This window comes from Pleuronectes platessa, chromosome 4, assembly GCF_947347685.1.
Source record: "Pleuronectes platessa chromosome 4, fPlePla1.1, whole genome shotgun sequence".
NCBI classification, from domain to species: domain Eukaryota; kingdom Metazoa; phylum Chordata; class Actinopteri; order Pleuronectiformes; family Pleuronectidae; genus Pleuronectes; species Pleuronectes platessa.
In genome coordinates this window covers 4,064,473-4,091,432 of record NC_070629.1, presented here as the reverse complement: position 1 = coordinate 4,091,432, position 26,960 = coordinate 4,064,473, and the positions used below count along the sequence as shown (strand labels likewise).

The following is a 26,960-nucleotide window of genomic DNA, read 5'->3' as shown; positions in this document are numbered from 1 at the left end:
TGTTATGCTATGACAACAAGCGAAAAAGCACCGCCTGAAATAGTGACTATGAAACATGTTTATGCGGCCACTTAGATGTCTGACGGGTAGCAGCTGCAAGCTAACGCTAGCTTGCAACTTAGATCAAAATCTACGCGAGGGCAGCTCACTGGGAGCATTGGAGACTTCCCTACGGGGTAGCCGTGAAGCGACAGTGACACGGTGCGATGCGGGGACGTCGGAGGCAGCGGCGGATCAGCTTTTGCGATGACATAGCGGCTGGGATCAGCTAACGTCGCCGCCTCGTACAGCCCAGCCCGGGCTTACGCTAGCTGCAAGCTAGGACCAATCAAAACCAATTTTCTAAACCTTTTGCTAAAATAACTGTACTTGTCTTCATAGATCTATAGCAATTAGTGGTGCATGGTGTACCGGTACTAGAAAGGTACCGCGGTACCCTTACGTTAAAAACGATACGGTTTTGCATATTTTTAGTACCGGTACTTAATTGAAATAGCAGCAATCAGAGCGCACTCGCTGTTCCGCTCCCTGTCACTCTGCATGCAGACTGCGAGGGGCGGGGCCGCCAGCTCTCACACATGCAGGCGGCCCTCACTCACAGCGAGTGAAGGGAAGTTCGGATGTTTTTACCGTGTCGCATCTTTGAATCTCGTTCAGTAAAATGAACGAATCTCTTTTTGAGTCATTCGTTCGTTTCAACGGATGACTCCCAGCTGCTGGTCACCTGTTTATTGACATTGAACATATTGCAATTCCAAAGTGCATAAAATGACTATAACAGCGCCGCATTCCTACACTTATAAAATGCAATTCAATGTGGAAGTAATCCAAGTATTCAGAATACGTTACTCAGATTAGTTAATGTAACGGAATACGTTACAGATTACATTTTTGGGCATGTATTCTGCATTCTGTAACAGAATACGTTTTGAAAGTGTCCTTCCCAACACTGGAAATGTTACTGACTTGAGAGTAGTAAGACACCTATATTTAAAAAAAAAAAATTCTCAAGATGGTAAATTTGCACACAGGTATTAAATAGTGCATGCCTTGTGTTTATACTTACAATGACTTTGATTAAATTACTTAAATGCACACCGATTTGTTATTCTTGTTTCTGTATTGAGCAGTTAAATAAAAATGTGGGAAAGAATATTGTACAGTTTCTAATATTGTGTTGGTCATATTTAAATCATTCATTTCGTTTTTTGGGGGCGGGGAGAGAGGATAAAATAAAAGAATCGCATATTAAATCTTAATCGTTCAGCCCTATTCACAAGTCATAATGACTGGTTTTGTTATTTTCACTTTACAATTACACTTACAGTTTAGTGCAGTGTAAGTATTTCCCGTGATAATTAAATGCCAGTGGGACAATAAATTATAATTTAAAACCATACAAACTGTCATGTTTTACTGTATATAATAGAGGAGGTTTTCTTAAAAAATATATGATCTGCCACACAAAAGCTGTCAGTCATGGCTGCTTTTTAACAGCGTTCACGCGAAAGGGAATGAGGTAACTGTTTCCTCTTCTGAGCCTTTGGAGGTCACGTGGAAAATGATCCAAAGACTCGTACCCGCAGATGAACGAATAGTTCACCTCCCGACCGTGTTTTCAGGTCAGTGATTCGTTCTTCTGCCAACAGAGTCTTCGGATCAGTGATTCGTTCATCTGCCGGATACGAGTCTTTGGATCCTTTTTCACGTGACCTGCATCAGCCTATGCAACAGTCCCGATGCACGGCCACGATAAATGAACGAATCTCTCTTTGAGAGGACTCGTTACTCCCGAGTCCTTGTAAGGATTCGCTCAAAACGAACGAATCGTTCACGACCGACACATCACTACTCACAGCGAGTGATCTCAGGGGAGACATGGCATAATCTGCATGAGCTCTTGCCGACCGTCCTCGGCTTATCGAAAAAGAAAGATGCCAAAAGTGAAATCTGGAAATTATGTGGCGCGACCGGGCGGAGACATAACAGGTGGGGCGCGCGAGTGGGATGGTGAATGTGAGGCGCAACTAATGCTTTGACGTCCGCATCTCTTTAATGGCGGAGCAGTAAAAAAAAGTCAGTCATTCTTTCTCCGGAGCCAGGGGCCGCAACCCGCGCCCTTCAGCCCCTCTGCAGCGGCTCCCTGTACAGTGTTCATATGTTGAACGGTAACGTGAGGTGGCGTCACGTTAATTTGTCACGGCTCCTGGTTTTATCATATTGGCCTGATACGATGCTGATTTGACAAATTAACTTGACGTTCCCTCAAGTTACGCGTGTGTGTTTTTGCGCACTTAGAAACATTACACCCCAGTCACTTGAAAGTGTTCTTGCCCTATTGCATGTATTCTCGTTTAAGACGTTGATCTAGCTTTAAATTTGGCTGCAAGAATGTAGCCCAGTTCATTGTCAAAATTAAACTCAATTATGAATAAAGAAAAAAATTAAGAAAGAAAACGCTATACATGCAAAATAATTTTACTTATTTGGGCCTCTAGGCTAATACTAATATGAATGCCATTTGTTAAGTGTTCAAATAGCTGGGCAGGAACAAGCTAGTAAAAAAGGGAACCTTACAGATGTTTTATTTATTACTATCAGATATACCAGTATCATATCGTATTTGTCGTATCGTATATGTGGTATAGTATCGTATTTGTGGTATCGTATCGAAAGTATCGGGTATCGTAATATTATGGCAGGTATAGCATCGAAGTCATAATTTTGGTATCGTGACAACACTAATAGCGATGCATATATTTCAACATTGTGGACACTAATGTGTTTGCTGTCTTTTGTCTTAAGTCTAATGTATGCATGCTAATTTAAAGATATTTATGAATATTTTATATAATTGACATACTTATGTGTATTTTTAAAGTTATACAAAATACATATAATAATGTTTATATTACCAAGCACACATTTGACTTACATTACAGTATCAAATATTGTTTGAAATAACCAATGACATGTTGTGTGTTAGTAATTGTGTACTTCATGACTTCCAAAGGTGCTTGTGATCTCATGGCTGCAATATGGAACATTGTGTATAGGGTTTACTTGTCATTCAAGTGGTTAAGTTATGTGAGACATTGATATTAATATCCACTGTGTAAAGAATTTGTTAACAATATTTTTCTTTGCTGTATCATTTTATTCTTTTATTTAATGGTTTTTTCCCCTACATATTTTATACTGGTACAAGAAACTGCATCAAATTATAAAGTATAAAGATATAAAGTATACATTTATTCACATTGTTTTAAAAGTAAAATATGATTTTATATTTATCTTAGGTTTTAGGTTGGACAAAAACAAAAAGTTCAATGAGTCAAAAGACATGAGCAGACAGATCCAACAAGTTAGTTCAGAATAGAAGAATATTACTGTTACGGTAGATCATATTTTACAAACCCACTTCCACAACTTTGACTTGGTACATTTACCATAGTTGCCCATGGTATTTCTAGGTAATGAGGGGTTATTAGCGACATTTTAGGTGCACTCACTTTTATTTTGAACCCCCCAAAAAGGCTAGTCCATCCAGGTTAATTCCCATCAAGAATGGAACTGATGGCAATAATAACTACTTATAAATAAAACAGTAATAAACAAATTAATTTGGTTTAAATACACTGTTCACTCTACACAGCTTTGGATGGGTATATACAAGTGGGTATGGATGTTATAAAGACCATCATGAACACTCTCCTAAACATTAAACTTTCTGCATCTTGAATGACAATTTTTTTATTTATTTTTGAGAAGTATAATTTAATTTGTACTCGATTTCATCTCTGCGAAAACAGCACAACTTCTTGCGTGAGCATACAGGATATTTTGGTGCTGTTCAAAGGATATTTTAGAACTCCTCACTGCTGGAAACTGGGTCTGGTCTGCGTCTCTGTCCTGCTTCTATGATGGATGACGCTCATCCAGCATCTCTGCCGGATATGTTACCATTGTAGTGGCACAACAGCTCTTTGATTAAAAGTTCTCTATGTGGTGTGACAGCTCAATTTCTTTTGGGAGAGGTATGAGGAGGGACGATGGAAATTACTCTGACAGGTGATCGGTCTCTAAGTGGAGGTCATTATAGACAGTTAAACAGTTGACTTTAGGGCCTCAGAGCAGGGTGTCCAATAAAGAGGAATCCCATAGCTATTTTTAAGCAGCCCATCAAGACAGTGACTGCAAGAATAGCAATGGCCTCACTGGCAGAGAAGGAAAACCACCAAACCAATCTGTGTAAAGAAGATGAGTGACTTTCTGTTCACTCATACAGTTTGTCCAGGCACGGGGGACCTACAAAACGTCTTAAATTAGAACATTGACATGTAAATGAGTCATTAACTCTTTTTTTTCTAAACCAATTAAATATTCTGTCCTCAACTGTTTTTTTATCCTCTTCAGAATAATTACAATGGGTTTTTGTTATGCAACCAATGATTAGGTTTTGGTTGTCTAATTACCCATCCATCTATCCAATATCTATATTGTATATCCTCTTGAGGGTCAGGGTTAGAGATGATCCAAGCTGCAGTAGGTGATGGGGTGCACCCTGGGCAGGTCGCCAACATATCACAGCTATGGTCAATTCAGAGATAAAGGTTACCCCAGTGCCACAAGTCTTTGGACTGTGGGAGGAAACCGGAGTGACTGGAGAAAACCCACTAAGACACGCGGAAAGATCAACGGAACTCCGCAGAAAAACACCCTGGCTGAAAAATATAAAACATTTCAAAGAAAAAAATCACAGTCTGCCTTCAAATTTTGGAAAAGTAAATTTTACGTTGTGTTGTCCAACCACATCATAAATTAAATGCAAGATGTTTTCTAAACAGCCAAATGGGAAGACACGCTGCAGCCATCACAGAGAGACAAGAGACATGGTGTTGTTAAGTATGGAGATAACGCACACTCTTAGACTATGCCTCCTTGAAGGCATTCACAGAGTTCCACTCATTTGTGCACACAGTTGTGTGAAGCGTAGAAATTGGAGCCTAAAAGGAAAGTTTAAACTCTTCTCACTAACCTAACTTTGCACACAGCAAGATGTTTAATGTTTTTAACAGAGATGGTTGTAGCCTGACAGCCTGCCCAATTCCACTGTGTTACAGGAGAAGACTGTTACAGATTCAATCATTGGACAAGTAGCTCTGATGAAGCACATGGACGGATTAATACGGCTAAATCCTACCAGCCTATAGTTCGATATCATGCACATGCACAACTGGTCGACTAGTTTGTCACATCTGTACCCAGCTCCTAACCAACATTTAGATTAACCACTAGTTTTGAAAATATTGTATCACACTGTAAACTCCAATTTTAAACTTTCTTTTAATGATTTACTCAATTTTACACTTCAATAATTTGAAGTTGGTAAATGTTTATGTAAAGGTTATTGGTCTCTTTTTTTACAATTGCGTTTTTATTGGAATTGAGGCACTGAATATTACAATATATGGGCCTCTGCTGCCATTGCTATGATAAAAAGGGTCTGTCTGAGGTCAGAGCAATTGTGGAGCATTGTTGAGATTACAGCCAGGAAGTCAAACATGAAGATGTTGTCACTCATCTTCTTCTTCCGTTTGGTTTATTGATGGATGGCTACCAGTATGTGGAACGCATATCTCACAAATTGTTCTTCTTATCGGCTTCACACATGGAATGAGTATTGTTAAGGGCCAAAGGAAGTGCAGCATAACATTTTATGCACTTTGGAATTGCAATATGTTCAATGTCAATAAACAGGTGACCAGCAGCTGGGAGTCAGTTTGGACGTGATTGACGTTAACAACGACAATGGGTGTGTTCACAACAAAGGCAATTGATTCTACAGGTCAGGATACTCCAAACTGAGCCGAGCTTCACTGAACTTGAAATAATCAGGTGAGCATCTCTTTGTGCTTCAGCAAGTTCTGCTGGGGTCCAGCAGCAGGTCTTTATTTGCTCAATTGCTGCAGGTCAGTTTAACAGTTTCAGAAAGAAAGCTACAACCAGCATTACCACCGACTAAGCAAACAGCCCATTCTTGTTTTCCATGTCTTCTTCTTGGCTACGGTTTTATTAGTTAATTGCTTTTCTGGTCATGGTTAGAAAGGGCTGTGGTCTGATCTATAACAGTAAGTTCAGAGATACTTTGCATTAAAAGTGTTTATTTACCTTTAACCAAAACCCCCTTGATCAAAGAGCCTTTATAAACCTAACCAAAGATGGGGATCTGAATCAGAACATTCAATGATTCTTTGGTTACGTCATAAAGCGTGCAGCTGAACTAAACGTTGTTTTACCGGAGGTGCTGATGGAAGTAGCTGAGGAGTAAGCCATCTCGCTTCCTTCCTATCTCTGAAAGTCGTGCATATGCAAAAGCGACAAAATATGGACCAATGTCGAGGTCCGTTGCAACAGCATCGCGTACCAGGAAGTCAATAGTTCGGGAGCATTTCACCCTTAACATTGTTCGAAAAAAAACTATGTGTAATATATGTAGGGCGGACCTGCTCTCCATGGAAGCAGGACACGCGCATTTGAGGAGGATGCAGACTCGCCTCGGTAAGATAGCCTGTTAGCTAGCTTGCTATTAAGGTATACACCTATGCACAGGATTCTAGAATCCATTACAAACATATTGTTTAAACTTTTTTTTAACGAGTTTAACAGCGTAATGTTATCCTATTGCCTGACAAACATATTTTTGAATTACCATAATGCAGTCTACCATAGTTTCGTTTGTTGATGTTTTTATTGCTGATTCTTTCCCTGTCCTTTTTGTTAACAGGAAAAATGGATACTAATAATTTTTTATTAGCACTTTGCCTGTCTCATCTCATCGTCATGAGATGAGACAGGCAAAGTGCTAATAAAAAATTATTAGTATCCACTTTGCCTGTCCTTGGTTTTAAATGGACAAAAACGTGATTTTTCTTTGCTTTTGTGTCAATAGTACCCTAATATGCAACAAAGTTTATTAAGAGACATTTTTTTTTATGAAGTATCGATCTTTATTGGCTTTATTTTCTGTCATCACATGCCTCGGAAAACCTCAAGCTAAATTTAAAAGCTGTTGGCTAAATAAGAGCAATTGAGAATTTGTGTCATTCATAATCCGATTAGTCGATTAATCGTTTCAATAATCGATGACTAATCGAATATCAGAAACGTCGTTAGTTGCAGCCCTAGTGGCACACAGAGTCTGTCATGGTATACGACAATTGATTCATTACAACAGCACATACTTTCTGAGTGTTGCTCTATGACATTTATTTGTAAACAAAAGTTATTGAAATAGTTGTGTGTAGCCTAAAAAAAACGTTTGACGGCACACAGAACAGTCTATGTCTCCTTTACCAAATTATGGCCCTGATGACATTAAAGTATCCGGCTACTCAACGGACGCTGATGAAAAGAGCGACCTAGATAAACCAAAGAGAGTGATGGTAGTCTGCAACTATAGCTTCACTAAAAAATGAGATTGCAGCACTATAAAGGAAGTCTCTGCAGGCACATCGATTCACTTTGTTCAGTGTTGTATCACAACAGTGAATTAGAGGATGAGGCAGAAGTAGCTGCTTTCTATTCTGGGCCCAACATTTCTGCAGGCTCCGAGCCATTCAGAGATAGAGCGAGGAAAAGGTCAGCCCTGTAACCCTCAGAAAGCAGCGACACTCGAGCACGATTTGGGCTATATTTGCTTCCCCAAGGTGCTCGAGCCAGGATGGAGTGGGTGGAAGAGGAGCTCTCAGTGGGTTTTGCGTGGAGCCGGATGGGTAGGCGGAAGACGAGAGGGAGGGAGGGAATTGTTGCTATGACGGAGGTGGTAGATGGGTTTATTTTTACATTAGAGGAGAGGTGATGTCCGGGACAAGAGGCCAATGCAGACATTGGCTCTAGACACCTAGTCTACAGGAGCCACTTCGAGGGCTCTTCACAGTGAATGTACTGTTGCTTCACCCTCAGAGCAGCTTATGCTAAAGTCACTTCCAGTTGTAATCATCACCACGATATATAGAACTCTCTTTAAAATTAACATATATTCCTACTGAATACACCTTAAATAAAACATCAACATGTATGCAGATGATCTTGTTATGTATGTATCTGCTGTTACACATTTATTTCAAACAGATTTTCATTCAGGACCCTTTCTGACGAAACCTGACCTTTCCAAGTGAGCAGATGGAGGCTTTGTTTGGTAGTTTCTTCCAAGTGTTACTGATAAATTCTATGAGACAAATTTTGATTGGTGAATATGGGCCATACAATTTTTGTATTGATTGATTGATAAGGCTGTTTTAAATAAGTAATTGATGCTATAAAAATGTAGTGTGACAGATTGTGATATGCAGCGGCTCCAATACTGGGGGCTCTGCTACTCCCTACTGGACTGACTTCAAATGATGGCAGTATGTGAGATTCATCTCTACATACGTCACTGGTGTCGAGAAGCAGAACATCTATTGTACAGTAGCACAGAGAGAAGCAAACAGTAATGTTGTGTATTGACTTTCACATACAGTACAGTGGTAAATAGAGCTAACATGTGTGTGTGTGTGGGGGGGGGGTGTATGCAGGCACCATTAGCTATATGCAGTATAAAGGACTACATACCTTCCTGAGAGCTCTGAAGCCATGATAATTTTGTTTTTCTGCTGAGTTTGTTTGTATGCTTGTTTGTCTTTGTGTGTGTGTGTGTGTGTGTGTGTGTGTGTGTGTGTGTGTGTGTGTGTGTGTGTGTGTGTGTGTGTGTGTTTGTGCGAGTGTGTGGGGGAAGTATATTGAGTTAAATTGACTGTCACCTCAAATCTCCTGTGCCTGCTGCTTTCCTTTACTTGTTCATTTGTCACAGTTACTGCACCGGATTTCTCTCTCTCTCTCTCTCTCTCTCTCTCTCTCTCTCTCTCTCTCTCTCTCTCTCTCTCTCTCTCTCTCTCTCTCTCTGCTGGCTGCTTGCACTTACCTCCAGCTACATTTAGCAGCTATGTGATTACCACTGAAGCATGAGCAAGAGCTGGTACAAAAGTATCATTTCACTGTTATTTCTATTTTATTAAATCATTTATGGTAAGTTTTCATTTATTACTGCTGATTGGAGGTGAAGATGAATTTGTGCATCTTCCGCAACATTTTCACATGCAAGAATATAGTTCCCTTTTATGCCCATTTGCATTCGCATCCATAGCTTTCTCTCTGGATCACTGCTTAATCCTTTATCCCTTATTCACTTATGCTCTCGGGTTGGACTTTTCTTGCCACTACATTACATAAACATCACAAAACATATCCTCCCCTTTCCTTAATATGTAGTGCTGTGTGAATACTGCACTTGTAGCAGTGTTGATATACTTGTTTTAAACCATCAATCAGCAACAACATCAGACTCCACCCTGACAGATCTGAACCTGAGAACAGAGACTTCAGGGTAGCCTGGCACTCCATTGGGCCGTGGAAACAGCCTAAAGAGGTGTTTACATGGCGCAGTACCACTGCCTCTGTCTCTCTATCTGTAGGATGAAGATGTATGTGTGTACACAAAACACAACAAAAATGATGGACTACTAGGTGTACGAAAATGCATTCCATGTGGACTGAAAGTGACCTCAGCGTGAGTGGATGCATCTGACTGTTTCAGGCAAAAACGAATTCTACCCCAAAGCAGTGATAATAATCTTAATTAAAAGTAAATGTGTCAACAACCTTTTTTTCATGACTAAGATAAGACGATGATGAGACAGCACCAACGTCATTCGACAGTACAGTGACTGTCATTACCTCTGGACTTGATTATTGTAATTCCCTATTATCATGCTCCAGCAGGGGGTCTTTCAAGACTCTGCAACTCGTCCAAAATGAACTAACAAGAACCAGGGAAAGACATCAAACTTATCCCATATTAGCTTCACTACACTGAGCTCCTGTTGAATTTAGAATCCTCACCTACAAGGCCCTTAATATTATGGCACCATCATAGCTAAAAGAGCTCATAGTATCACATCAACCCAGTATAAAGCACTGCACTTAGTATACTTGTCGTCCCTAAAGTCTCTAAAAGTAAAGTAGGATCCAGAACTTTCAGCTATCAAGCTCCTCTCCTGTGACATCATCTCCCACTTTCAGTTCGGGAGGCAGACACTATCTGTACGTTAAGAGTAGGCTTAAAACCTTTCTTTATGATAAAGCTTATAGTTAGAGCTGTTCCAGGCTTGTTTTAGACCTGCTCTTAGTCATGCTGATATAGGTCTAGAATTTCGGGGGGACACATGACACACAGAGCTTCTCTTTCCCCTTCTCCCTTTTTATCACATTAGGGTCATATTAATACATGTTACTGATTTGACTTCTTCCCCAGAGTCCTGGAGCAAATATTTTCGGCGAAGAAGAGATTAAAATGGACAGACATTTAGTCAAGTAAGAACTAGGTGTGGTTAATACGATTGTATGATTGTTGAAATTATAAAAACTCACAAAGACACAGAATGTAAGACTAAATTAAAGCAAATGTTTAAAAAATAACACCCACCCACAGAAAAAAATTACACATGTAGTATTTACTTTGCCTGTGTAAACACAAAAAATTCATGAACACATGCATATGCAAATGCATGTAAACAAACATTTATTGGACAAATACAAACTTGTATTCACATCCACACACACACGCACACACACACACACAATATTGGGACAGCTGTTCTGCTCTCTGCTTCACTGTAGCTACATGTCAGGCTGCTCCTCCACATCAGGGAGCCGATTCCCATTTGCTTCTCCCACACACTGACCCCTGTTACCTAGAATATCTGCTTTGAAAAATAGAGAGCTGCGTTCAAGGACACTTGACAACAGCAGCATCCAGCAGTGGAGTTTTGACAGGGAAAAGCAGCCACGGGAGCCGAGCAGCCAGCGAGGTTTGTCCTACCAACAAGCGGTCATGTCACTTTGGCTCTATCAAGTTGACAACAAAAGATAACCTCACCTACTGAAATACTTCTCGCAGCTCTAATCACCATGGACCAACCTGAAGCAGAGAGGGGGGGCTTGTTGAAGAACTAATGTGCTTGATGGAGTTATTTGGTTGTGATTACGTAATCCCTTTTTTTTTCCCACACACATTGAGAATGAAGCAGTCATTGTTTAAAAATAAAATCAAACAGTGCCCAGAGTTACACATACAGCACTGCTCTGAAATGTCAAATTCAAATACGCTTGATTCTAGACAGTTAAAGCCAACTATAGGGTTAGGGTTAGGGCCATCCCATAAACCACACAACCTACACGGCCTAAATACGGCTTGGATATATTGCTGCCTAAATACCATATTCACAACACATAGGTTAACAAGTGAAAAAGGGATAAAGTTCTCAATGAAAAGCATCAGATGGGCGGCTGTGGCTGAGGGGTAGAGTGGTCGTCCTCTAACCTGAAGATCGGCAGTTCGATCCCCAGTCTGACCCATCTGCATGCCGAAGTGTCCTTGGGCAAGATGCTGAACCCCAAATGGCCCCCCATAGAATAACTAAGTGCTGCGAATAGATGCACTGTATGAATGTGTTTGTGAATGTAAAACTGTACTGTAAAGAGCTTTGAGTGGTCATCACGACTAGAAAAGTGCTATATAACTACAAGACCATTTACCATATATCCTGGACGTGTGTTATACCCCAATCAGGCAATGCTAACTTTTTGATAATCTAATGTTGCCATTTCATAATGAATTCATCATGACATCTTTTATGATGATGATGGATGATCTATGATGATGATGATCTTAGGGAGAGGCGGTGGACTAGACGGACTGGATGGTCTCTGGTTCTACTCCTCGCAGTGACAATAAAAAACATACCTGAATGGACAACACCTGGATATGTTCCAAAGTCCACTCTCCCTGTGCCCCTGAGCAAGGCATCTTACTCCCCCAACATCTGCTCCCCGGGCAATGTTCACCAGATGGGTCAAAAGCAGAGGACCCTAACCCTCATCTGCATGTAGTGTGACTGTGCATGTGTTTGGGACCAATAAATGTATCTTGTATCTAAATAAACTGTAAATTGAGTCATTTGCCAACTTCATAGTGACAACAGGATGACAAAAATCCTATGATCAGACAGGTCATGTGTATAGTCCTACAGGATGCAGAAATATAACAAATAAAAGCATTTTTGATTTTGATTTTCTGAATTCAATGACATAATTCTGAATGTCATAAATGATAGTGAATCATTTTCTGAACAATATAATTTTTATATTGTCTTTCTATTATTTGCAGTATATCATAGAAAATATGTTTTTCTGATCATATTATTGTTGAACTTGATCTTTAACCAAGTAACTCCAACTGTTAATCATCTGGAGATTTAGTGAAAATCCATCAATGCATTGTTGTGTTACTCTGAAAACACACACACGTGACACACAGGGGCGGAAAAAATACCCTGCTTGCATCCATGCGCTGGTGCACAGGGTAAATATAAATTAATTTCAGATGAGGTTATATCCTTGGCTTTTTCTGTTATGCTCATGTAGTCAGGAGTCTTTTATTAAAACGGATGTGAATGCCAGTTAATTCATTGAAAACAGTAAATCCCATGTTCCCCTTCCCACCAGTATTTCTTGCCAAACGCCCAGTGCATCTCTACCTATCAAGGATTAGCTTCAAGGAGATGGCTGGCATGAAATCCCACAAACATCTGTACCACGTTATGTCTGCGAGGCATGCTGATTTTCACAACAGTATTAGCGTGACGTTTCAATGGCCATTTAACATGGATGTTCTGTTGTATTGTACCTGTGCCAGAGCAGTGCTCCACTGACGAGCGTTTATTAAAAATGACAACACATCTCACAGGACCCCGCCTGTGCTGTCGAGGAAGAGTGAAGTGGTCAAAGGGTCATCAGAGGAAATAGTCCCTGCAGACTTCCCAAGTGAAATGCACTTGATAAAGGCAGCTTAACATAACGTTTGTCTCTGTATTATTTAGAGTACAGTATCTGTGCCGTGTTATTATGACACTATACACAGTCGCTCCAACAATTGGACTTTTTAAACATCACAGAGCATCTTAATTGCATAATTGCAGAGATGGTCATGTAATATAACAAGGTTTAGGTTTGATTATTATTTTTAAATTGAAAAAATCTATATAACAAAGTGACAAAAAGGCAGAGCAGTTATGTGATCTTTATCAACAAATGTAAAAAAAAATTATAAATCATGTCCGAGAAGAAGAAAGAAGAAATTAATTATAATTGAGTCATACCCCTTTTTTCATAGTTCATCACAAACACTGTGTATTAATATTGAAGCATTGTAGCCATTGCATCTGGGTTCAACTAGTATTTTTATTAATTTTCAATTTTTATAAGTTGGAACATTTACTAAATCTGTTGATAAGGTAAAGAGAGGCTCATGATATAGATATAGTATAAGCACTATGTGTAGGTAGAGTAAACAGGCGGGCAATCAAAAAAGAAGAAAATGTTGTGAGATTAAACTATTTTGTGACGACAGCTTGGTGTGGTATATCAGTATATCAACAAAAGAATAATGAAGTCGATAATTGATGGATCCTTTTTGTCTCAGCCAAATGAGACGGTTGTTTTTCATTGAATTTCAGCAGCGTTATTATCATATCAGGGATAACAGACAGTAACAACAAACTGGTGTCTTGCACATTCTTGGCAGGAATTCTGAAGAATGAGGGCAGCACCAGTGTCTAATGGACAGAAGTGCTATAAAAATATATGAATATGTTATTTAATGTGCTGCAGTAGCACTTATATTATATTATGTATATTAAACTCTCCCCAGTGACTGTTTGGCAGCTCGTTCAACAAAATAAAGCGCAGGACAAGATATGTGTATGTTAGTAGGTAAGATAAGAAGCTGACTTAAGCAGGGAAGCTAGAGTGGGTTGTTGTTTGCTGTCTGTGCATCTTGTGTTGGGCAATGGCTGCTGACTGGGTGGAAATGTGTTCTCTGTGTACTTACACAGACAGCCTGTCTGAATTATTTTATTGAAAGATTTCAAAATCTGCCATCATTAACGCAATAAATGTAAAATATGAATTTCACCCTTATGGTTTATGATGCTTTTTTCTGTGGAGAACAAATGACACGTGATCTTTAGAGCAGACGTGTCTGTTTCATTTCAGTTGATACAAATCAGCAGCCTAAGCTTTAGACTAAGTGTAAACAATACAATGCACTTGTCCACATTATGTAAATGTCATCATCAGACATTGTGTATGACGCTCTGTGAGGTAAGTAAGCCAGTAAGCTACAAGCGCAGCAACTATATGTGCACTCCTCCAAGCAGTGGATCAGAAAGAAAATAAATCAAGATGAATACCAGGCAGAAAAAAATGAAGTCTGTTTGTTTGTTTGTTTTACATAATTTTCCCACATTCTGTTTTGTCTCATGTAACACTAAAAACTTAAAATTATTATTATGAAAAAGAAAATGTGTTGTGCCTGGTTTGCTGGCCTGGCCCTTATTCTGAGGGTTTCCAACACTGGTTGTGTTAACAGTGGTCTAACAAAGTGAAAACTTGATAAAATCTGTGAAGTCTACATTAACAGATATAACTTTAATTGTTTAAAATATGTGATCAAAAGGCCAACTTTAGAGAAAACGAATCCTCTCAGTCCATTCAGACTGATTTCCTAAACAATCAAACTACTTTAATTGATTGAATTCTCACTGTCTCTTTGTGAAACACCCCAGTGCTTCTCCCGACTTTTTTTATTTTATTCATTATTGGCTGCTGACCTTCAGTGGGGGACACAGTGGGCCTCAGCTCCCAGAATCCTAATTTCACACATACAAATAGACACAGATCGATGCTCTCTCTGCAGCTCAAACATCACTGAATGTCCCATGAATATCTACTCCCATTTTAAATGTGATGCAGTGAGGATGGATTTTGTTGACGCACATTCCTCTGTGCAGTCTCCAGGGTTAATATTCTGTCAGAGTATCTAAAAGGAATACACAACAACAACTTTCGGCAAGGGAACAGAGAAGGCTGGTGAGAGTGATAAAGAAGAAATGGAGCGAGGCAGAGAAGAGAAGAGTAAGAGAAGAAGAAAGGGCATGTGTGAGGCAAGCAAGAGCGTAGACAGATCTCTGACCATTCTGGCCATTGTAAAGGAGTAGTTTCCAGTAGACAATAGACTAAAGGACTTAAACAAATTGAAGACCTCAAGCAGACATGGGTCTGTTTGTGCATTTTGAGTGTTTGCTTCAAACAAACCAGGTAAATAAATTAAGTAAATAAACCAGGTAAATAAACCAAATAACAGGAAAATGGATCCAAGCACGTTCACTATCTGCTGTGATTGTGTGCTAGCCTACCACGTTTTGTAACATTAGCAGCCACTTTTAGAAATGAATGAGGTTAAATTACAAATTGTTCTATTGGAATTTGATTGACAGATACTATATTATGAAGAATATCATGATTTTCTGTTAATCTGCAGCACCATTGTCATCTGCAGTGACACAACAGAATGTGTTATTGTTGCGGGAAATTGAATTAATAATTTTATAAACAAGTCTTTTGAGCATTTTAACAAATTATCTCTGGAACTACTCTCTCTGACTTTGAATGCATGAGTTTATAGTAAATATTACAACTGCCAACGAGCCCGTTTCAGATCATGTCTCTCTTTATTAAATACTTGTTTCACACAGCAGGTTCAGGTAGATGTTCCACAGGTCCATTTGTTGGCCAACAGTTGTGATGTGTGAAATCTGAAATCTATTCCAGTCCCAATAGTCAGACGACCCAAGAGGTGCTTTGTTACTGAGGCGTGACAGTGCTAATAAACTGGATATTTTAGGTCACAGTTTTATGTTCGTATTAGGTAGAAAATCCATCTGCTGCTTGTTTCCAGGAAAAATACATTATAAGACAGGATAAACAAAAATGTATTGTGTAGTTAGATTCTTCTTTCACGCCTCTCAAGTCCCTTTTTAGTGAGCTAGAAATGGTTGTATAAATCAACTGTGCCTGTGTGTGTATGTGACTGTGTTGCATTCTGTTTCTAATTTACGTATTGCAGAAGGGGAGGGGCCACCATGGTATTTTCAAACTTGTGACAAATAGAAAGAAAGAGGACCTAGTGAACCCAAAATTGTGTCACCGTCATTGAATTCATCCAAAACTGATTTAAAATTTTTAACTTAACCCAGTTGATAAATATCAAGAGATTAACATAACTCTCTAATTTAAATTTTCCAAAATATTGAGCTATCCTGATACACCAATTTAAATAAAGTCCAACTTGTTCTTGCTGTGTTCAGGGGCAAGCCAGCTCATTAATTTATAAAGTGCAGAATTGCCTGAATAAATCTAGAATAAATACATGTATCTTCCCAAATGAGGTCTTCTGTGTAAGCAGCTACCTCTCTGGCCTTTACCACCCTGCTGCTAAACACCTTTGAAGTCACGTGCCAGACAAGCGCAGGCCCCTGGTGCAGCGAGCTTACACGGAAGCAGCTTCATTAAGAACTGTAATGAATAACTTGGCACGTGGTGGGAGCAGCGATGTAGACAGGGCGAGAGCCCCCACCTTGTACAGGAGCTGGAAATATTAGCTGTGTTTACATCTGAATATTAAAGGAGCAGCACACTCGTCCCAGAGGAGCTATAATTATAGATAAGCAGTAAACATAGATTAATTGTTTGCAATACGACTCAACAATATTGTCTTCATTTGTCAACGAAAAAATAAACGGTTTAACATCACCCTAAATCAGGTTGTCATTTTCACATTTTCACACATTTGGAGAAATAAAATATGTGCTCTCTTTCTGACTGTGACATCAACATTAATACCTGTCTGTGTGTTATATAGGAGCTATAGACAGGGCAGAGTGGACCTAGCTTAGCATTAAGACTGGAAGCAAGGGGAATTAGGGAATTATTCTGCCTGGAGTTCTAAAAAACACGCAGGGCAATCTCCACAGCTCACTCATTACCATGTGAAATCATGTTGTTTAATCCGTTTCAGTACTTAGAGGTCATACACTGACACTGCGCTGCTGATTGGTCTTGTTTTTTGGCAACAAAAACCAAGCAATGGTGTAATTTCATCACTCAGTCAATCGGTTTAAATTCAGTCTCCAGCCAATAAGAAAGAGAGTGGTGGCTCTAATAAAGGACCAGAGACATAAGAACCAGCCTTCAGAGAGTCGTAATTCCCATCTCTAAGGTCTGTTGAGTGTCCTCTGGTGCTGGAGTGTGCTGAACCTGGAGTTAAGGCCTGGATCAGAGGTCACTAATATCCAGACGTTCCCATTTATCTGATAGGCTGAACAAAATAAGCTGGAACACATCATCAAATAAAAAAAGCTGTTAAGCTATTTTCTTCCCCCCCATGTTGGACTAATTCTATAAATCCCTGTATAGGCAGGTGAAAAGCCTCTTTATTTGCTCCAAAAAAAGACACTGCCCAAGGCCTGAGCTATTCAGCCTCCGCAAAAGTGTTGTTTCTGTTTGGAAATTGCTGTAGGTGGAGTATATTAAAGTCTGACTCAGGGATAAAAGCTTGCAAGGTCATAAAAAAGTCCTGCAGTCAGACAGACAAATGCATGCTGCAAATAAAACATTAATGTCTGGGACAATAAAACAGAACATCATCAGGGATAGTGTTAAACAACTGAGGATCAGATTTATTTTGCTTCTTGAGACCTTTGTCTAATCTGTTCTGTAAGATCTTTATAAACATTATTTCCCACTGGCCTGGTAAAGCACAAGTAATATGTTGTGTTCAAGGCGTTACACATTTGCCAGGTTTCCATCCAAATGTACTACACATTTAAATACACAACAAATTTCCTGAACGATTCCAAATGAATAAAAGTGAATTCATGTACATTTCAATCCGCTACTGTTATGTGACTATTAGGCATAATTCTCCTTGAAAATATGGCAGAACTAGAGGATACAACAGGATGTCTCATCACATTTCTGTTTGCTTCATGTATTAACGTATTTCTTCTCGTGACACAGATCTGAGGTGAAGCAGAGGTTTTAGTCACTGGCTTAATGTAAATCACGTTTAACGTCCACACTCAGATTCTTTATGCACAAAATTAAAGCAAGAGATTGTAAATTAATTTTTGGGATTTCATTGTCTGTAGACTGCCACTATTCGCTCTTCTAGTTTCGATGACCACTCAGTATTAAACAGGATGGTTTTACATTCACCCATTCACACACACTTTTATACAGTGCGTGTGCAGCACTTTCTCTTTTACTTGTAAATCACAATCGGTCAAAACAGGCATCAGGGGCAATTTGGGTTTCAGTGCCTTGCCCAAGGACACATCAGGACCAGAATGGGGTAAATCGGGATCAAACAGCCGACCTTCTAGTTACTGGGTGACCCGCTCTCATCTCTCAAGAATACAGTGATAGTGCTGTTGTACAACATTCATTTTACAATGAAAACGGGAACTAACTTCACATCCAATTTGGCATCATTTATATCAAAACTAGAAACAATTGGTTTGAAGAAAGACATGCGTTGGATGTTGCTGTGTCGTAAGTTTTTCTACTGTATTCACTGACATTTTTTATATACATTTCCTATATATTCTATTGTTTCATGCTGTCTCAACTTCCTGCTATTGGTCCAACTTTAAAAAAAAGGGGTTTTACACTACAAATGAGCCAAACCATGGTTGAGTTTGATCTGGTCCAAAACCACCTCTTTTGGTGTGACTACATTTTGGTGCATGGTCCAGGAAATGTCTGAGGTGCCTTTCACACCTGTTATTTGCTAATGGAGGCGCTGGTGAAGTGTTGGAGTCCACAAAACACATTTGGAGTTTCAGGGGAAACCGGGTTGCAGCCAAATCCAATACAATTTGGGTAACTAGTGATCAATTTTTCAATCGTAAAAAAAAAAACAGGAAAAAATGCCTCCATACTGGTCCTGTGTACGAAAGCCCGAACATTCAAATTTGAAAAATGTATCAACATTTACTTCAATTGTATTGAACACTGTTTACCCCTGACACTCCAAAAGCGTTTTGTGGACTCAAACACTTTACCCATCCCTACACCAGCGTAGTGGTTAGACAATGAGTGAATTTTCCTTTTCAGTGGCCTATCCCATTAAATTAACCTCAGGCCTAAGACATGAGGACCAAGAGACCAAACCCTTTTACTGTCACAGCAAAAATCTGACACACTACAGGATCTGATCGTGTTGACATGAAAACTGTATGAAATCTGGGGCTAGTGGGTCCCCTAGTAAAAAACATACTTTCTCTCTCGATTTGATTTGCCTAAGCTTTGAGATGTGCACTTTCTACTGAGGCTTTATCTCTATTTAAAATTTTTCTCACAAGTAATCACAGGTACTGGGACATTGTCTGTGGAAAGACTAATTGCTGTAATTAAATGCCATTTTTCAATGCTATATGCAGCACAAATGGACTTCTATGGAGGCACAGATAAGAGGCCAGCGAGAGAGAAGATATAGCTTGCGGACCAATTAAAACTATATCACCCTCGTCTCCAATGTTGCTCCTTTAGTATTAATCTCATTATACATTATGATTGTTGATTAGTATCATTATAGCAAAGAAAATTCAAAGTTTTGATAAACAATTAATCGCTGTAGTCATTTGGGAAAAAAGCCCAAAGCCTTTGCTGGTTCCAGCTTCACAGATGTGAGGATATATATTATATAACTTTGGCTTTTGGCCTGTTGGCAAAGCAACTTCAGAAGTGGTACCTGATGGTTGACAAATCTAACAAGCATTATTTCCACTGTGAACTTTTTTTAGACAGAACAACTTAACACTTAATTGATTAATTGAAGTATAATGAAAGTAGAATGTAAATCTCATGGGGATCCCTGAGTCTCTGGCATGAAAAGGGAAACAACATTTGGGGGTTTTGTTGTAAAAAAAAGCGACATAGTGAATAAGGGTTCATCTTGGCTCATGGCGCCAGCAGTCATATAGCATTAAGCCATGGCCAAGTGGTGTAGAAGAATGAATAAAAGGGATCTAGTCGGACTAGAGGCTTAGCAGTAGGAGAAAGCAGCGCTGTTTGTAGGGCAGCACTTCATTTCCTTTGTAGTAACGTTCTCCGTGCCTGAAGCATACAGTGTTTACAACCGGAACGCATGCATAAAATCTAACAGGCTCACTCACTCTGACCGGATTCTTCCCCTCATGGAGATTATATCGTGTGGCCTTTTTAGAAATAAACTATACGATTACAGCAACAACTCACTCACGCGCACATATGAAGCCCTACCTTCACTGCGTCTATGTGAGAGACATTGCTGAACATCATTTCGTTCACGGTCACGATCTGGTCCCCGATCCTCAGTCCTTCTCTCTCGGCCGACGAGCCAGGTTCCACGAGGGACACGTAGATCCCCACGCCGTGCTCTGACCCGCCGCGAATGCTAAAGCCCAGTCCCTCGTGGCTCCGGGAGCGCGTCAGGGTCACTTGACGCACATCTCCAAAGGCGCCCTCGAGGAACATCGGGGCCAAGGAGGCTGAGAGCTCCGCCGCGGCGCTGAACCCGTCCGGGCAGCCCATGGTGAGGGGCTGCTCCTGGATGGAACTGACATAGTTTTGTAGAGCTGAGTCACCCTCGTCTCCAAAGCTCTCCGCGCTACCGTTGCTGGGGAGCAGGTCTGTCTTCAGGTAGAGTCCCTCGGACGTGTACTGGTCGAACAGCAGCTGGTCGGACCGCGGGATGACAAGGCGCAGCATGGGCAGCAGCTGTCGTTTGCCGGGCGTGCTGAGAATCACTTTGAGAGTTTGAACCAGGTCGAAGACGTTGCGCTTGGCGTGGTACACATTGAGACAGTGGATGAAGTGCTCCCGCTCCACGTCGCTGAGCAGCAGGTTCAGAGCGTTGTGGAGCCGCCGGACGTTCGCCGAGAGCGCACGGCCGCCTGAGCCACCCGAGTTCAGGGGTGTGTTGAGCGACGCGCGCTCCAGATCAGCGCTCATCCTGCAACATAACGAGGGGACAGTGCATCATACAGACCGGAGGACGGGTCAGGCATTTGGTTAAGCCCCCTTTCGAGTTGATTCGCCCGTTTGAAAGCAACGCGTGCAACACCTCACCGCGCGTCGGGCAACTTCAACAGTTGCGTAGCAGCGCTGATGTGACCCACGCTGCACACGCTGCATCAGCAGAAAACAAACTGTCCCCCAGGTGATGCGCGCATTTTCTCAGGCACTGGTTAACTCACTGGTCTCTCTGTCCCGTTGTCTTTTATTCCATGAACAACAAAAGCGTGCCCGCGCTGTCTTCACTGGGACGAGCCTCCACGATTCAAATAATGTCCTGTGCGGAATCCACCCGGCGGGTCAAACTCCGTGGAAAGCTCTCTTAATTATTGTTAATGATATACCGTTAGCGTACAACAACATGTGGCCTGCACACTGTTTATTCTGCCCACGAGACACACTCCCGCGTCTGTCAGGTCTCTACAGCGGAGCCTCCTCTGTGCGCAACTGGCTGAGCGAGCTGGAGTGAAAGCTCCCGGACCCTTTGTGTGTGGGAAATGACGCAGGTGTGTGTGTGTGTGTGTGTGTGTGTGTGTGTGTGTGTGTGTGTGTGTGTTGCTTAGAAACTGACAACACTATTCACCCTCATTTAAATGCTTATTTCTGGCATTTGCTGATGTCATACACTGTTGAGTAAAGCAGGAATAGGACGATTTTAAACCACTCGACAAACCAATGGAATTTCAGATTTTAAGTGTTTTTTCACAATTTCCTGAACCAAAGGCAAATCTCTGCTGTGGGGCTAGTGTGATTCATCTGTAAAACTTAAAAGCGTATATGCACTTGTTCACCTTGGAGATTGTTGTTTCATGTGGGAGCAGATGACAGTAGGTGTCTGCCTGTCACCCTTTAAGCTGATCAAGCTGCATTATAGCAAATGCCTCCCTGAGACTCCTTGTCATAACTGTAGCCCATGGCTATTTTTAAATAGCTATTTATAGGAGCCCAGAGTTGTCTTCCTCATCATGGCAGTAATGAGCTCCCTCTGTCTGGCCCATTCATGTAATAATGAGAGTCCCAGGAAACATCCCCTCCACGCAGGGTGCTGCTGAGGAGATGGGCCCCAGACTGTATGAAGATGACCCCCCCTCCTCCCCACATCGAGGAGGTGTGCGTCAATGATGTTTAACACAAACAACATAGAAATGACTGGATTTCTCATCATGTCAGCATTGTACCCTGAAGACCCATGGAAACCCTGCAGCCACCCAATGTCTCCCCTTTGCCGCTCCACTGTGATGGATTTTTAATGTTTTGATTTTTGAATAAAAGATAAGCTGAGAAATGTATATTTTAACATCCCTCTCAGGAAACAACTGTTTATAATTTTTTGAGGAATTAATGAATACATTGGTGCATTTATAATAGTTCAAGACTGGTGACAGGACAGGAAGGATACATAAAAGACATACATATATACAAGACATGCCAACAAGTGACAATAACCTCAAAAGAGAAAGCAGAAAAATGGAGACAAAGCAAAACAAATAAATAATAATAAAGGCAAAAAGGGAATATAGTAAACAACTGAAGACTACAGACTTAGGGACGAGGGCATGGCAGGTGGGGCTTGTCCTCACGCCAGGCCCCGGGAACATACAAGTGTCTGGGGAGCGAGAGAGAGAGACAGCTGGGTTTGGGTCAGGGGTTATTTTGTGTTTGCAGGCTATAGGAATGAATGAATATGTACTCTATTTATATTTTACATTGTACATTATATATATGTACATCTTATATTTGAAGGCCTTGACATTAATGGAGCGACACCTCCTATACAAGCAGAGGAAATGTCCCATCACTCCCTTTGATTGCCCCGCTGCTGTGTCAGTATTGCTCACAGTTGCTTCAGGCCCTCCACCACCCCAGCATCCACCGGTAGGCTCCGACATGCATCGCTCACATGTACTTAAAATACATTTGACACCCTCCAAACAATACAAAATGTTTAAGGTCTCGTAAGTTGTGTCATTTCGAACAGATGTTGCCCAAGAATCATTTTCGAGTAAGCAACCATAAGACAAGTTATCTTTATCTTTTTTTTCTGAAACATATTGACATATTCGTTATTCTAAGCAGATCATAGGAGTGGAGGGAGTGCATTATTTTTGTTGAGTGCATTCAATTATAGGCCTACATCTCAATGTTGTCAGTGGGGATGGAAGACTCTAATACCTATTAGATAGCAGAGGGTGGTTACAGTCAGATTACATGTGTTATCATTCTTACCCTCTTTATTCCTCTCACCCCCACACACAAAACGATTTGTGCCCAAACTTCTCAGAAGGATTTTATAGTGCAGCCTCTGTATGTTCCAGTTTCTGTTGCTTTTGTTTTTGCTCAACTTTCTACTGATACAGGGCATAATGGTACAAGAAATAAGCAGGGATGTAAGTCTGTAATCAGAATTTGTATAAATATACTTTAGTGTCCGTGTTTTTGTAGTATAAAAATATTGTCAAACAATCACTTTTCATGAGACGTCTATGTGATGATTCATGAAAATTAAGATTCATGCATGCAGCCTCTGATTGGTGTCCAGGCTTGTTGAGAACACAGCATTGAGATTCAGAAATTTGATGATCCAGCATGAAGCGAGACTCAAAGAAGAAGAGGCACAGGGTGAGAACCGTTGGTTAGCCTTACTCTATAGTGAAGATGATGATGATGATGATGATGATGATGATGGTGGTGATGATGATGATGATGATGATGATGATGATGATGATGATGATGATGATGGTGGTGATGATGATGATGATGATGATGATGATGATGATGAGGTTGATGATGATGATGATGATGATGATGATGAGGTTGATGATGATGATGATGATGATGATGATGATGATGATGATGACGATGACGATGACGATGATGATGATGATGATGAGGTTGATGATGATGATGATGATGATGATGATGATGATGATGACGATGATGACGATGATGATGATGATGATGATGATGATGATGATGATGATGATGATGATGATGACGATGACGATGATGATGATGATGATGATGATGAGGTTGATGATGATGATGATGATGATGATGATGATGATGACGATGATGATGATGATGATGATGATGATGATGATGACCCTGGTCTCAAACATACGTCAGTTTTTTTCATTGAAGGTATAAGAGAGAAAAAACGGATTACTTATTGCAGTGTTCTTTGCTGTTTATTCCTCTGCGACGGTTTCATATTCCACAACTGTTCTCGACAGTTGTCATGATGCTTGTCAGTGATGGCATATGATGTGTTGTACCCCCTGATCATAATCGGATTTTCTTTTTTGTATTTATGAATTGTCTTGTGGACAATTTCATGCTATTTTACAAAAGATTTGTAAGGATTCAAAGAGTCATCCTTGGAGCATTTGAAATAAATCTTCAAACAAAATGTGTTGAAGGTTATGCATTAGTGACATTTGAGGATGTTAAAATTCAATAAACTAAAGGAATAATATTCATTACATGCACTGGAATAAGACAGAACAAGGACAGGCAGTATTAACTGCAGGCAGTACTCACTTCAGTCAAATTAGCGTTTGAAATACACAATTTGTTCTTCTTCAGCCATCCCTCTGGGCTCTTTACATTCTCATGCAGAGGTGGATAAAAGTAGAGAACATCCACAACCTTGAACTTCTTATAACCTGAAGCAATACATGTCCATCTTAATGAACAAACCTCCCAGAGACAGTAGCTCTTACTTTTAAAGAGATCAAACAGAAGCTTGTTTATAGACAGGCCTACTTTTGGATTTAAATTAAGTATGTTGGCGGGTGAGGTCTTATCTTAAGACAACATTAATCCACTCCCTCTCCGAGTCCAACCTCGCTCCGACTCACCAGCAGATCCACCTGTGTCTTCTTATCCAACAGCTCACACGGCTGGATGAAAAAGTACAAATATAACGAACACAATCTCCAGGAAACAGGAGGCAGTCTAGAGGTGGGAAGTACTCTCAACATAAAGAGTTACTGCAGACCACAAATGAACACATCATTGTGGTGTTACGATAACATTACAAAATGCAAACCTTCTGGAAGCCTGAATTGATAAAAGCATTCAGACAAACGGAATAACAGGAAAAGAGACTAAGAGGCAAATTCCTTTCTGCCAGATATCTTGCTTTTTTAAATCTCCTAGAATTATCGTTTATTTTTGCAATAACAATGAATCAAGTGACTGTTTGAAATGTGAAAAATGTTGCTTGCAGACCCACAGTGAATTATCACTAACTGTGATTTACCTCTTAGTTCTACGGGGACGACAATTCAATTTAGTTCATTGTTAAATTAAATAAGAGACTAGGAAGTCTCTCATCATTGTTTCTAGACAAAGCAGGCAGCTCGTTTCAGCAAAGAAATAAAAAATACAGTACAGAAAGATATATTTTTCTTAACTGTTGCTTGAAACCAAACCACAGATTAAAAAAGGTTATATTGGTATTATTATTATTACATAAAAAAATTGCCGTACTATTCTGACCTGATTGTTAATGCTAACAACAGAGACATCCCACGATTTTTATTTATTCAAAGTTCCAGTAGAGTTTTTCAGTTCCACCTGGTAATTTTGTAAACAGTTTCTCTTTTGTCACTTGTATCAAACCGTCCACATGTGTAGTGGATCCTATTAAGCAACATGCATCCCTTAGTTTAAATATCCTTCCACTGCTTTAAAACCAGTAATGTAGTTAACACCCTAATTGCAAATACCCAAAAACTTTATACAATTGTAGACCTTTTTGTAAAATTGTTCTTACTTTTTTAAGAATTTAGTGAACCCTTGTACACTTTAGGTATAGGAGCATTATCTTCCAGCTTCTCCATTAAACCTTTAAATAGTTTTCCAAATGCAAAACATCGCTATTTATCTATCAATACAGTGACATATTGTTTATCTGCCGCCCCTGTAACAGTCAATGATTCCAACTATGAACGCAGTCCATCCCCGCATGTGTAATGGCAACAGGACTGAAATATCGCTTGTTGATTCAGCTCGACAAATAATGTATGACATGGATTTTTGCAGGAATCTCTGTTTCTCTGAGCCACATAATCTGACAGCAACAATGGAGCTACAATTGTTCTAAAATGAATATGTCCATATTTAAGTATGAAGCTTGAACTGGTTTGGCTCTTTCATACATCAGCTATTGGAACCGCCAGGTCTGGAACCGCCAGGACTGATCTTTGGTCATGGAGGTGACCGAGGCTGCTGCGGTCACTCGAACAGAGTTTCAGAAACCCTCTTCAGAGATGAACCTGCTGAAGGACACACACTTCAGCAGCTCTTAATCAATAAGGGAGAGCAGCAAGACAGAAGCTACTATGAGTTAAAGGCATTTGACGGACTGCTTAGAGTGTTCAAGGACACTGAGAGCATGAGGATCAAATCGGTCTTTTCTGAAGAGTAAGAACAGAACTGCAACAAACACGAAACAACCATTACAGTGTCGTAGCATAATGTTTGAGTTTACCTCTGATAAGTAAATGGTAGCATGCTAACATGCAAAACTAAATGTGTACCACTGTAGCAGTGTCTCAATTCAGGGGCTACATCCATCGGTCTACGGTCGACTCGGCCTACGCAGACCACCTTCTTCGCAGGCTGTGACCATGAAGGTCAAACTCATGTCTAGTCTACAGAGGCTTTCCATGTTCGACCTCACCAGCTCGTCTCGCCCTTATGCTGTTACTTAGCAACATAACTGAAACTGGACACAACAAGTAACTTTTAATGTGAAGGCTGATACTCAAGCATCAGACGTCTCGTTGCTTGCCGGCTGCATTACCCTTTGAAAAATGGTTTGTAACTGAAGAGCAATGAATGTTGGGATAGGTTGTGCCAGGAAGGATCCACCTTCTGGAGCCTTTGTTTCTGGA

The 26,960-nt window shown here is 40.3% G+C and overlaps 1 protein-coding gene across 1 annotated transcript in view; it reads right to left on the bottom strand.

Moving 5' to 3' along the window:
- Nucleotides 1-20,994, bottom strand: part of LOC128439046 (whirlin) — a 123,932-nt gene extending 102,938 nt beyond the window's left edge. The window contains exon 1 of the mRNA XM_053421866.1: nt 20,284-20,994. Within this exon, the coding sequence (XP_053277841.1) occupies nt 20,284-20,994 (711 nt within the window). The remainder of the gene's footprint in view (nt 1-20,283) is intronic.
- Between the last annotated feature and the right edge of the window lie 5,966 nt (nt 20,995-26,960).